This window comes from Microplitis mediator, chromosome 1, assembly GCF_029852145.1.
Source record: "Microplitis mediator isolate UGA2020A chromosome 1, iyMicMedi2.1, whole genome shotgun sequence".
NCBI lineage: Eukaryota > Metazoa > Arthropoda > Insecta > Hymenoptera > Braconidae > Microplitis > Microplitis mediator.
The window spans coordinates 24,351,640-24,364,942 of NC_079969.1; the positions used below are offsets into that span (position 1 = coordinate 24,351,640).

General features: G+C 27.1%; 1 protein-coding gene across 3 annotated transcripts in view; it reads left to right on the plus strand.

Annotated features, from left to right (window-relative positions):
- LOC130671508 (GRAM domain-containing protein 2B-like) overlaps positions 1-13,303 on the plus strand; it is a 47,786-nt gene that overhangs the window by 22,400 nt on the left and 12,083 nt on the right. For all 3 annotated transcript variants that reach the window (XM_057475458.1, XM_057475438.1, XM_057475448.1), the window contains one exon: positions 12,495-12,683. In XM_057475458.1, the coding sequence (XP_057331441.1) occupies positions 12,495-12,683 (189 nt within the window). The remainder of the gene's footprint in view (positions 1-12,494; positions 12,684-13,303) is intronic.

Here is a 13,303-nt window from a genome sequence, read left to right on the forward strand (position 1 = left end):
AATGAGTATAATTATAAAAGTAGTGGGAAGATATATCCGGTGCCTTGATCATGTGCCATTGAAATATCGTAAAAAATAAAAATAAAAAAAAAATAACTAATAAAATATCGAGATTTGTAAATAATATTATTAGTAAAACGTCGCATTTATGTGGTTTTTTAAAAATATATAAAGCAAGTGTATGGGTGAAGTTACAACTTCCCAACAAGAATCTATAATGATTTGCTTCGTACAAGGATTTCAAACACGCGAAGAATCTAAATTACGCCGGTCCAAAAGGTAATTTTTTTAAAAATAAATTTAGTTTTTTTTTTTAAATTTAAATGAATAAAAAATTTGTATTTTATCTTGACTACACAAAAAAAATGATTTTTTGAAGCAAAAACTTTTTACTTCCCCATAGAAAATTTTTGCACTGAAAATTGAACACAAAAATTTTTGGAGCGAGAAAAAATTTTATGATACTAAAGTCAACTGACGTCTAATAATTTTTGGATTTATTTATTAACGATAAATTATAGAAAAAAAATTTTTTAAAAAATTACACACACAGTTTTTTTTAATTTTCTACATGTGCATTTTTTTATTTTTTATTTTTTTTTAATTGATTTGTTTAAAAAAATAATCCGAAAATTATTAATTGTCTACTAACTTCAGAATCATAAGTCAGCAAACGTCAAATAATTTTTGGATTTTTTTAAAAACGACAAATTATAAAAAAATAAAAATTTAAAAAAATTGTACCTGTAGTTTTTTTCATTTTCTACATGTGCATTTTTTTATTTTTTTGTAATTGGTTCAATAGAAAAAAAATCCAAAAATTATTAATTTTTTACTAACTTCAGAATCATAAGTCAGCAAACGTCAAATAATTTTAGGATTTTTTTAAAAACGACAAATTGTAAAAAAATAAAAATTTCAAAAAATTGCACCTATAGTTTTTTAAATTTTCTACATGTGGATTTTTTTATTTTTTATTTTTTTTCAATAGATTTGTTAAAAAAAATAATCCGAAAATTTTTAATTGTCTACTAGCTTCAGAATCATAAGTCAGCATACGTCAAATAATTTTAGGATTTTTTTAAAAACGACAAATTGTAAAAAAATAAAAATTTCAAAAAATTGCACCTATAGTTTAATAAATTTTCTACATGTGCATATTTTTATTTTTTTGTAATTGGTTCATTAGAAAAAAAATCTAAAAATTATTAATTTTTTATAAACTTCAGAATCATAAGTCAGCAAACATCAAATAATTTTTGGATTTCTTGAAAACGACAAATTATAAAAAAATAAAAATTTCAAAAAATTGCACCTATAGTTTTTAAAATTTTCTACATGTGGATTTTTTTATTTTTTATTTTTTTCAATTGATTTGTTAAAAAAAATAATCCGAAAATTATTAATTTTCTACTAAATTTCATGATCATTAAATTTTTTGGAGTAAAAAAAAATTGATTGCGTCGAGAATTTGTCTGTCCTAAAAAAATGTTTATCTTCAATTTTAAATGTAAAATACTTCTTGTGCCAAGAAATCCTGTTTTTCTGTGTAAGTTAAAAAAAATAAAACTAAAAAAATGTAAACTGATAAAGAGAATTTTAAATGTAAAACGACCAAAAGGTAGAGCATTCATAAATAGTAATAGCTTGGGTTCATGATTGAGATCTTGCTCATCCAAACAATTTGAATGACCGTATGGAAGACTATAGTAGACTAGTTAATAATATTTAGGTCACACGATATATATTGTCACAGATGGATACACTGAGATATAATTTATCTGTTTTTCTTAGCTCGTTTATTCCTCTATCATTGTCATCTGGCATTAAAAAAAATAAATAAATAAACCGGTTACATCTGAATTTAAATATCATTTCTTGACTCCATATTTACTTATTTATCCATCATTATCTTTTATTTTACTCAGACTAAAACCAACGACTAATCAGTTTAAATAAAGTTTAATAAATTTAACTTTGCTCCCTTTGAATAACAGCCTAAATTTATCTAATGCCCAAAAGTAACAAATATATAAAATAATTATTTTCTACCATCAAATATTGATGAAGATTTTTTAATCTTGACATAATTCTTATCACAGATGAATTCTTAATAATTAAAATTTTTTAAATTTCCATTACTCTGACACATTTATAAAAATTTAAAAGAATATTCAGATAAACATCTTGTTTTTTTTTTTTTTTAATTAAGGCCAAGAGAATTTAAAAAAATATTTAATAAGATTTCGAATGTCTATTTAATCATACATAAGTATGATTTAAATAAAGTACCGCTAAGGTGAGGATGAGAACGTCGACCTTGTATTACGCTAGTTCATTTCTCTGTTGTTGGTTTAAACGTGTTTCGTATTCGTTGTAACCCTGTGTTTTATATAATTCGATCAATACCATATAACATATAACAGTAGCGCAATTACCTTCTATAGATACAATAAAATATTAAAATTTTTACTTAACTGACAATTTGATTTTTCTTGCAAAAATGTACAAAAAATCGTTGAAAAACCGCTCAATATTCTAAGCTTCAAAATGTGAGACGAACTTTTTTTAAACGATTTTTAAATTTTTGAAAATACAAAGAAAATATTTTACTCGAAACTATAAATGAACATTTTTTGGAGTATTTGGTAAACTTTTATCAACTCTTCATTCAAAATTATCCCTAGTGGAATTAAATTGCGGTAATTTACCGCGTCTTTGCCGCAATTTTCCACAAAATCCGGGATTTTTACGGCAATTTTGCCGCAATTTACAGTAATATCCGGTATTCGACTGTGGGTTGCGGTAAAATACGACAATTTACTATCATTTGCAGCATTTTTACCGTAAGCACCGTACGTTTTTTTATTTTTTACAGTTCTTAAAGTGCAATACTTCACTTTACGGTAAAATACCGCATGCTTGTCGTAATTTTGCGGTAAATTCCCGGTATCTTACTACAAATTTACGGTAAAAAATATCGTATTTTCGCTGTAAAATACTGTACGTTTACCATAAAATATCATATTTCACCGTAGGTTATGATATTTTACCAAAAATTGCGGTATCTTACTGTATATCACCGTAATTTTTCTGAATACCGTAAATTGCGGTAAATTATGGTGAGTAGCGTAATTTACCGTAATGCAGATCCATTAAGGATAAATTTCATCATGTTTTTTCGGTGCAAAATAAGGCTGAAAAAACCTGATTTTTCACTAAGGTAGAAGTACCATTTGTGGTCACTGCTCCATTTTTGGACATTTAATACTTTATTTTAATTAATGAAAAAATATAAAAGAAAAATATTATTTTGATAGTGAGATGATCGTGAAGTTAGCAGACAATTAAAAATTTTCAGATTTTTTTTTTCAACAAATAAATTACAAAGAAAATAAAAATATGCACATGTAGAAAATTTAAAAAACTACAGGTGCATTTTTTTCAAATTTTTTTTTTTTTTATAATTTACTGTCTTAAATAAAATCCAAAAATTATTAGACGTCGGCTAACTTCAGTATCATATAGTGAGATAAAAGTATCTTCTTACACACTTGAAAAAATTAATTGTGTCACTGCGTATTTTACATATTATTTTTCTCGCCTCCGGGCGGAAAGCGTCAACGTTCGTCCCGCTGTGCAAAACGAAGTTTCCGCTTTCCGCCTCCGTCGAGGAGAAAAATAGTATTGACACCTTGAGCAGTAAATAAGAAAGCCTCAGATCACATGTTCGTCGGCTTCGCCTCGGCCAACAATTACATGTGATCTGAGACATTTCTTACTTTACTGCCCTAGGTGTGTAATATACTATTTTTTTAATTTTTCAAATGTTCAAAATTGAACTAAAGTGGCCAAAAACGGTACCTCTACCCTATTAGTGAAATTTTTTCCTTGACTATATTTTAATAGTATTAAGTCAGTCATTGACTTTTCATTTGAATTTCCAAAAGAATAGAAAATATTTGGCAACGTTCATCGTTGGGTCACGTTATGAAGCTTAGAATAATCAACACTTTTGCAACTTTTTTTTCACGTGTAATCTCTTTTTCAAAAATTAGCATCTGCTTGTCATTTTCACTTTATATCAAAATCAATTCAATACAACTTATAACATTCATAAGGTTTCATATTATATTGAGCTCGCGACTTTAAAATGGAAGAATGAGAAAACTTTCTAACAATAGAATTCTTTACTGAGTTACTCATAAATTTTTATTTTTATATATTTTATCAGTTTTATAACAGATATTTAATATTTTATTATAAAACAAATTAATATATTGTGCGATCCGCATACTTCCTACATGCATACAACATTCACACGAATATAAATATATACATATACTGCTAATAGATCCACGTGGCAAAGTAAATTGTTGCCGAAAGCTATTTTAGTAACTAACAGTAGTTTCTTTATCAACGAATATAAACTCTATGTAACTAAATTCGAAATTACTTTGCTGAAGACATTCCAAAAATTTACGTTTTTTATTAATTAAATAATTAACATTATTTATGAATATTAAATTTTTATTTTGAATAGAAAATTTAATATTTACAGTCGACTACCCGTCATAAGCCTGTCCGTTATAAGCATCTATCCCTCAATCAGCAGGTACTGAGTCCAAACAGCTTCCCTACTTAACCACTTTTTTGAGTTTCGTACCAGACATCCCGTTATAAGCCTCCGTTAAAATTCTATAAATTATAAACTAACAATAGGAACAAAATATCAAAATTAATGATGAAAATTTACTATCGATCTTTCGCGGATAATAATTTAATAAATATTAAGTAAAATATAATTTATTGTTGATAATTGTAAAGATTAATTACAATTAAAGCTTCTGTTACAATTTAAAAGTTTTATTGAGCATTATGTTGATCAATAACAATTATTATTATTATTACTGTAATTAATACCGTTGTCATTATAATTTTTTCCAGTACAATTATTATTTGTGTAAAATGATAAGTATTTATTTTAGCGCCATAAGCACTAGAAAAATCGGGATACTGACGTATGTAACAAAACGTAAATTTGATGTTTAAAATCATATTAAATAAAACAGGCTTATAACGAGTAGTCGAGAACAAAACTAAACGCACGGTAGTGGAGAGACTGAAATTTCAATAAAAATTTCCCTACGTCCCCTAGACCAGGCTTATGACGGGTAGTCGACTGTAATTATTTTTTTGTTATTAATAATTTATAAATTCAAATTCAAATAACAATTTTTAATTAAATATTTTCATGATCCTGAAGTTAGCAGACGTCAAATAATCTTTGAATTTTTCTAGAAAAAAAATAAATTATAAAAAAAAAATATTTTCAAAAATTGCACTTGTAGTTTTTTTAGTTTACTACAAGTGCATTTTTTTTTTGCAATTGATTTGTTGAAAAAAAAAAATCCGAAAATTTTTAATTGGCTGCTAACTTCAGGATCATAATATTTTCATAAAAAATTTAATGAATTATTAAATATATAAATCATATATTTATTATAGTTTTTACATATTTATAGAGCGTAAAAACAATTTACAGTCATAACAATCATACTTATAAAAATGAACCGTTTTTTATTTCCAGATATCTTATATATTATACATATATGTTCAACTATTCGAGTCTTGATAATTATAACAATAAAAAAATAAAAATTCACATAAACATAAATATTTATATAAAACAATATTTTTTTAAATTAGTATATGTTAAAACAAAGTGTGTAAACATGTAATATATATAGTTTGATATGTATCAGCTAAATTACCTTTATGTAAATAGAGAAAAAAAGGATATTTCGCAAATATAAATAAAATAGCTTAGGAATAGAGAAAGTTATTACGTACATACGCATAAATTATTCGATAACACATATATATTATATATAATGTATTATTCGAAAAATTATGACACCATATCGTATGTTTTTTTTTTTTTAAATGATAACATTTATATGAACTTTTTATATATTTTATTATTAACTATCAGACATATATCGTTATCAGATACAATAAAAATATAAATAAAATAAATATAACCGTACAATAAATATATATATTTACGGTTGATAACATGACCTTATTGACATTTTTAAATCGATAATCATGTCAATTGATCAAGAAGCTAATGATTTTATTGAATGAATTATGCAAATGATGTTTTGTTATAAAAATTAATTATTCAAATTGTCAATTGTCTGTTCAGAATAGACATAGTAATTTATGTGCAAATAATATTAATAATTATTGTGAATGATACGATCGGGTACAAACAACTAAAATACGATTGTATGAGAGAGTCTGGTAGTACAATCGAACGTTATACGAACCACATTCTAACAATTCTAAATAGGTAAAGGACCTCGCTGGCATTAACACGCAATTATATCGTTTGTTACGGTCAATAACCCTCTACGTACATATATACTTTTTCATTGTAATCATCATTATTTCATCGCATAATATTAATAATGATAACTGATATTTTTATTTATATAAACTTTGTTTTTATTCTGTAAATATTTATTTGTTTATTTTTTTATTTGTTTAATACTGACTCTGGTTAATTGCGTTTTAAATATTTATGGGACTCGGATGATAAACATATCCGGGAAAGTTGGTCCTATGCTTTTTTCCGGAAGCTAAAAAAATCGGTGTGATGATAATCAATTGATAAATTAATAGAAATGTAGAATTCGTTGAGTTCGGCTCGGCCTTAAGAACCGGAAAAAATCGGGAGTGATTTTGGATTTTATTTAAATACGAATTCACTCCGTCACTTGGAATTTTGGAGTTTAAAAAAAAATCACTCTGCATTCGTAGTAAATAAGGAGTTTGATTTTTTCAGCGGAGTGATTTTTGAGTGATCGGGATTTTGTTTCAATCCGCATTTATTTATTTATAGCCCAAAAGCTTACGCAATAACAGGGCCAGATACATAATAGTATTAAAATAAAAATCTATTATAATTAAAATCTGGTAACAGACGTAAAAATTTCAATACAGAAAAACAAAAATAATTTTTAGAATTTCGTAAAACAAAATTCCAAACAAAACAAAAATTATTATAAGGCTTCGGCCAACATTATAACAAATTTACTCCAATACGGAATTTTAAAATTAAAATGAACTCCCCTTTGGAGTAAATTTAAATCCGAAGGGATTAAGAATAAACAGTAATTCACTCCGAATTTATTCCGCGTTCACTCTGAAAATTTTTTCAGTGAACATAGAAAATAATCTGTAAATTGTTGATTCAAACAATAATTTTATAGTGAAAATACTAATCGCGTTACTAATTCCAATAGTACTTATAATTTCATACGCCCTTTCGGCACTAACTCTCGAAAACCAAAAGGGCGTATATTTTTTTTTCATTGCCAATCTTTTGTAGACTTATTTCAAAGCTAAAAATTGAAAAAGAAAAATTTGAAAGCCCAAAGGACTCCTGTTTAGTCTTCAAAATTTTCTTTTTCATTTCTTATTCGGATAGTACTGAGTACTTTCTGTGAAAAAAAAATTTCAGATAATACTCGGCTGCCCAATTTCAAAACCCAGTAAGTGACAAATTTTTCGAAATCGATTTTTTAGTATTTTTAGTTCCAGTGGAGTCTTGTGAACATGATTCGATGCATTTTTCAAAAATTTTATTTTTGTCAGTTACTGTGTTTTGAAATTGGGTAACCGTACTGTCTGGGATAGTACTCAGTACTATGCAGATAATAGTGGATACAGTCTAGATTGCATACAGTACTTTTTATCATTTTTTTTTACAGAAAGTACTCAGAAAGTCGTCACTATTATATTGATTTCTTCGCGTAGCTTTGAAATAAGTCCGCAAAACGATTGGTAATAAAAAAAAATTACAAGCCCTTTTAGCTTTAGGAAATTTTCTTCACCTTTCGTCAACTTCACCCTCGTCTGAAATCCTCTTTTTCATCCTTGCCACGCAATATACTACAAAAAATATAACAGTAATTACAAAAAAATAACAAATAATAGTAATTAATAAAATGAAAGGTATTAGTTTCTATTCTTTTTCTATTTCTTTTGTCTTTACCCCAAGTTTACTCTAAACTACAGGGTCCATTTTTTCAAGAAAAAAGTTGCTTTTTTTTTTTTTTAATCAATACTTGAACAAAAAAAAATATTATTGAATTTATGTTAAAGATTTTACAGAAATGTCTGCTATTATCAATGCATAAAAAAAAAATTCAAGTTTCTCGTTGACCCGGAAATTTAATGCAAGAAAAAAAAAAATATAAAAATAAAAAAGCAGGGAAAAAAAAGAACGGTGAAGGTTTAAAATAGCTTCTTCGTATCTGATGTTATCGTGTGAATGTCAAACACGTGGGTTTGCATAATGAATCTAAACATGCGTTGATGTATTGTTTGAATCGATCGTCTACTACTGTACACGCAATATTCCTTAATTTATTATTGAAACGGTACATAAATGTATACTAGGTGAACAGTCTGTTATTTCTGTTGCCATGGGAAGGGTAAAAACGTTTTTTTTCCTACCGAACGATCGAAATTTATTTTTATCTATACAAATGCGGCGAGACGTTGAATAAATTTTGAAATATATAAATATATTTGATGACTATCGAATTACATCAGTGAATTTGAGAATTGATAACGCTGATGATTGGAACCTAAAAAAGAATATCGACAAGATAAATTTCTTTAATGCATCAGTTTTAGTACGGACTTATGCATTTATGGATCAGAGGCTTGAATTAAATATGAACTAACAATAAGACAAATACTCGATAAATTTAATACAAGAATATAAACGTCAATTTAAATCTGTAAAAGATAAATTTTTTACGAAGCTGTATAAGTAACACATATTTTATTGTTCAATTGCTTATTTTTATTTTTATTTGTAATCAAAATCAATAGTTATTTTTAAAAATTCGTTCCAAAAATGTTCGTGACAGTGAACTTCTAAAATTTAGACAATTTTGAACTTTAAGTTGAACATTTTTGACATTTTAAAAAATTAGAAAGTGAAGAATTTTCTACTGGTCGAGGCTTTTTCTACGCCTTTTTTTATTTTTGAGCAAAAATAATTTTTGACAATTTTTTGGGTTTGAAGAACAATAAAAAAAAGGAATTAATTAGGAATTATGAACATTTTCGACTCTTACCAGAATTATTCAGGTATGAGGCAAAAAAATAAAAATGATTTGAAAATATTTGCGAACATTTTTTGACTTTTATTAAAAGTTTTTGGGAAGATCAGTTTTTTTCACTTTTTGTACTCGTTCAAAAATAGTTCAAAAAATCTGAAAAACGGTTGACCCTGCGGCAAAACCCTAAAACTTCCCGCTGTTTTCTAACTCAGGGAGCTGAGTCTAGATTTTCTGTAGAATTTCTTAGATGGTGGAGGCCTCGGGGGTATCAGGAAGTCTTCTAGAAGAACGCCCGCACATAAAAGCGGAGGAAAAGAAGGAATTAATTAGAAATTATGAATATTTACGACTCTTACTAGAATTAATCAGGTATGAGGCAAAAAAAAAATAGAAATGATATGAAAATATTTATAAAAATTTTTGGATCCAATTGTTTTGCATGGGAATTTGAAAAATTTTTAATTTTCAAACGAAATAATAAAAAATTAATCGATACTCAGGCATTAGAAATGTTCCCTTACGAAAAAAGGATATATAATACGGGCAAAATTGAATATATGACTCATATATGCGGCGTATATTCAGAATTGCCCGAATACATACGGATATATACTTTTTCCGTACGGGTTGACTTGAAAATAATTAGATTTTTATTATTTATACCGGTTATAGATTTGCGTTTAAGCTAAACTTTGGTCTTTGTGTAATTGATTAAGGCATCAGTCGTAAGTTATTGTTATCCTTGAAAAAGTCTCTTGACCATGATTATTTAGTGCACTTGTGAGCATATTAATTATACACATTTATATTAGACCCTATACTATAAACTATAAGAGAAATCGATCATTACTTTTACTAATTAACATTCTCAGTCTTTTTTTTTTCTTTAATCGAATAATAAATTGGACGTGGTGCTCTCTAATTTGTAGGTACAGCGGGTATTCTTCAAACATTGTTTCTATAAAAGTATATGAACTATAATCTACTCTATAACTTGCACTTAAAATAATTATTGTCGACAAAAAAAAATTCAATTTAGTTATTAAACGATAAAAGGTTAGAAGTTATAACTGTTATCTAATAACCTTTTGAATAATCAGCAAAAAAAAAAAATATAGAGTTCTAATAAAAATAATGTTGTTTAATATTAATGCAGAATATCGATTTGTCGTAACTAGCAATTAAATTTATTAAAGATTTTTTAAATTTAATTGATCGTAAAACGAAATTTTCAAGATTTACCGAAGGGATGTTGCCTGTAGTTGATTAAATACAAAAAAAATTAGTATCTAATGTCAAATCATTCAATCTTTGACTGCGGGTTACTCGTTACACTAAAAAACTTGCGGAGTGAACGTGGATTGAATGCGGAGCGAATTTGTTTCAATATTAAATTAAATTTCCCTTCCGAGTGAATTTCACTCCGAGGGATTAAATAAATAAACAGTCATCTGCTCTGCATTCACTCCGGATTTACTCCGCGTTAACTCCGCTAATTTTTTTCAGTGCAACACAAAAATAATTGTAATTTCAATGTTAGAAATTTTTGAAAATACGAAGAACTACAATTAATATTAATTATAAAAATTAAAAAATCATAAATTCTATTTGTTTCTACGAAATTCAGAGCTTATTTATAAATACACGGAAAAATTAACGGAGTGAATGCGAAGCGGATGACTGTTTATTTATTTAATTCCTTTGGAGTGAAATTCACTCCTAAAAGGAGTTTATTTTAATATCGAAACTCCGAATCGGAATGAATGCGGATTCTAATAAAATCTAGTGCACTCCGGAATTACTCCGCTGAAAAATCAAACTCCTTATTTACTCCGAATGCAGAGCGATTTTTTCTTAACCTCCGGGACTCCAAGTGACGGAGTGAATTCGAATTTAAATAAAATCCGTAATCACTCCGAATTCACTCTCAATTTTTTTACGTGTTAATAAATTACACTGTAAAAAATTTGCAGAGAACGCGGATTAAATCCGAAGTGGATGATTGTGTATTTATTTAATTTCCTTGGAGTGAAATTCACTCCAAAGGGGAGTTTGTTTCAATATTGAAACTGAATCGAATTGAATGCAGATTTAAATAAAATCCCAATCACTCCAAAATCACTCCGCTGAAAAAAAACTCCCCATTTACTCCATACACTGAGTGATTTTTTCTCAAACTCTGAACCTCCGAGTGAATTCGGATTTAAATAAAATCCCGGTTTTTTACATATATATAGTAGAATTTAAAAATAAAAAAACCTCAATAATTATTCTGCATTATTCTATTAAATTCCAAGTAACAACTTGACTTTATAAAATATAATTTATACAATAAATTGATTGAATAAAAAATAAATTATAACTTTCTTTTAAAACAGTTTACCGACTATAAGATTAATTGAATTAAAAAAAAATCTTTTTATTAATTATATAAAATACGAATTACGTAAATTATCGATTTGGCAACGAATGTAATGTGAAGTATATATAGCTGGTTTTTTTTTCACGCAGTATAAAGACTATAAAGCTATAAAATTCATGAAGAATTCAAGAGCATGAAGGTCGTTGGTGTCATACTACGAGGGTTGTTACAAACTCCCCTGAGTTAGTTCAACCCCGGCGGGCCCGAGGAACTTGTCTCGATTATTCTATTCCGTATTTATATTATCATTTTTTTTTCTTCATTCATTATCTCAGTAATTTTTTTTATTGTCTCATTATGAAGGTCACGTGTAATTGAAGCTTCAATCATAAATTAAAATTAATTTTTACTGATTGTCAATTTAATTAAATTTTTTTTCCAATAGTACTCGAGTTATTACTTCGCAAAAAAAATTAACATTTAACTCAGCATTATTACAAATAAAATAACAAAGAAAGGAAATTTTTAATGTTTAATAGGAAGTTCACGTGCACATAAAAAAATTTAAAACAATGAGCATTTTTTTTCTTGCGAGGCTGGCACTCAAGAGCATAAGCTCTAAGTGGCGATATTCAAAAAGAGGTATTTTTAAAAAGCATAGATATCAACGTGGCTTTTACTGAGATATGTTATGACTTGACAGTACTGTTGACACGTGGACATTTTTATTTTCATAAATATATACTTGTAAAGTTAAATAATTTAATTGTGTTGTGATAAATTATTAAAAAAATATCAAATGAGAATAAATAAAATTTGGAAATATGGATTTTGAAACGAGAGCTTTGATACACTTGTGTCTTTCATCAAAATCAATACCCAGAACAAGGTAGACAGGAGGTTAATTATCAATACTGGGTATATTTAATTTGAAACGTTTATTTTTTTTTTACTAATTTAAATATTTTTTTTTGAAACTTTTGTAGGTCTGCTGGATCTATAGGCGCCCGTTCGGCACCGAGTACTCCTCTGCAACCGACTGTAGGACCTGGACCACAGTCTCCAACAGAAAAACAGCATTCGATATGCGGATCGCAATTAACTGTCGGATCAGTGACTACTCATTTACCTCCCAAAAGCCCAAGTCACGTTAGCTTGCAAAAATGTCACGACAGGTGAATTTTAATTTATCAATTATATTATTATTTATTTTTAAAAATTGACCATCACGCGGTTAAAAGTAAATAAAATCGAGCTGAATACGATTTTTCGAAACGAATTAACATTTAAATGCAAATAACTAAAGAACTTTCAAAAATTTCGGAAACTTGATAAGAGATAATTTGTAGGAAATGAAATGATCTACAAAAAAGGTCTTATAACATTTTGAGGTAAGTCTGATAGTTTCGCCGAAAAAGTCAAATAATAATAAAATTTACTGTGAATCCAATTTTGACTTCGAATAACTTTTGAAAAATCTAATTTTTTGAAAAATTATAAGAGACCTTTTTTGTAGAGCGTTCAATTTTCAACAAAAATTTTCATTGATTTTTGTGATCAAATTACAAATTAATTATAAAAGCTTCGGATAATTCGAAATTTTTTGAATTATTTGAAAACTTACGAATTATTCATAAGTTCAAACTATTCACGTACCCCTAATATATATATATATATATTAGGGTGCGTCATTTCGGAGCAACATTTTTTTTTTAAGTGCTTGTGGAAAAAATCAGTAGGGCTCGAAGTAAAGTTGATCTTTTTACTTTTCCGGCGAAACTATCAGACTTATCAC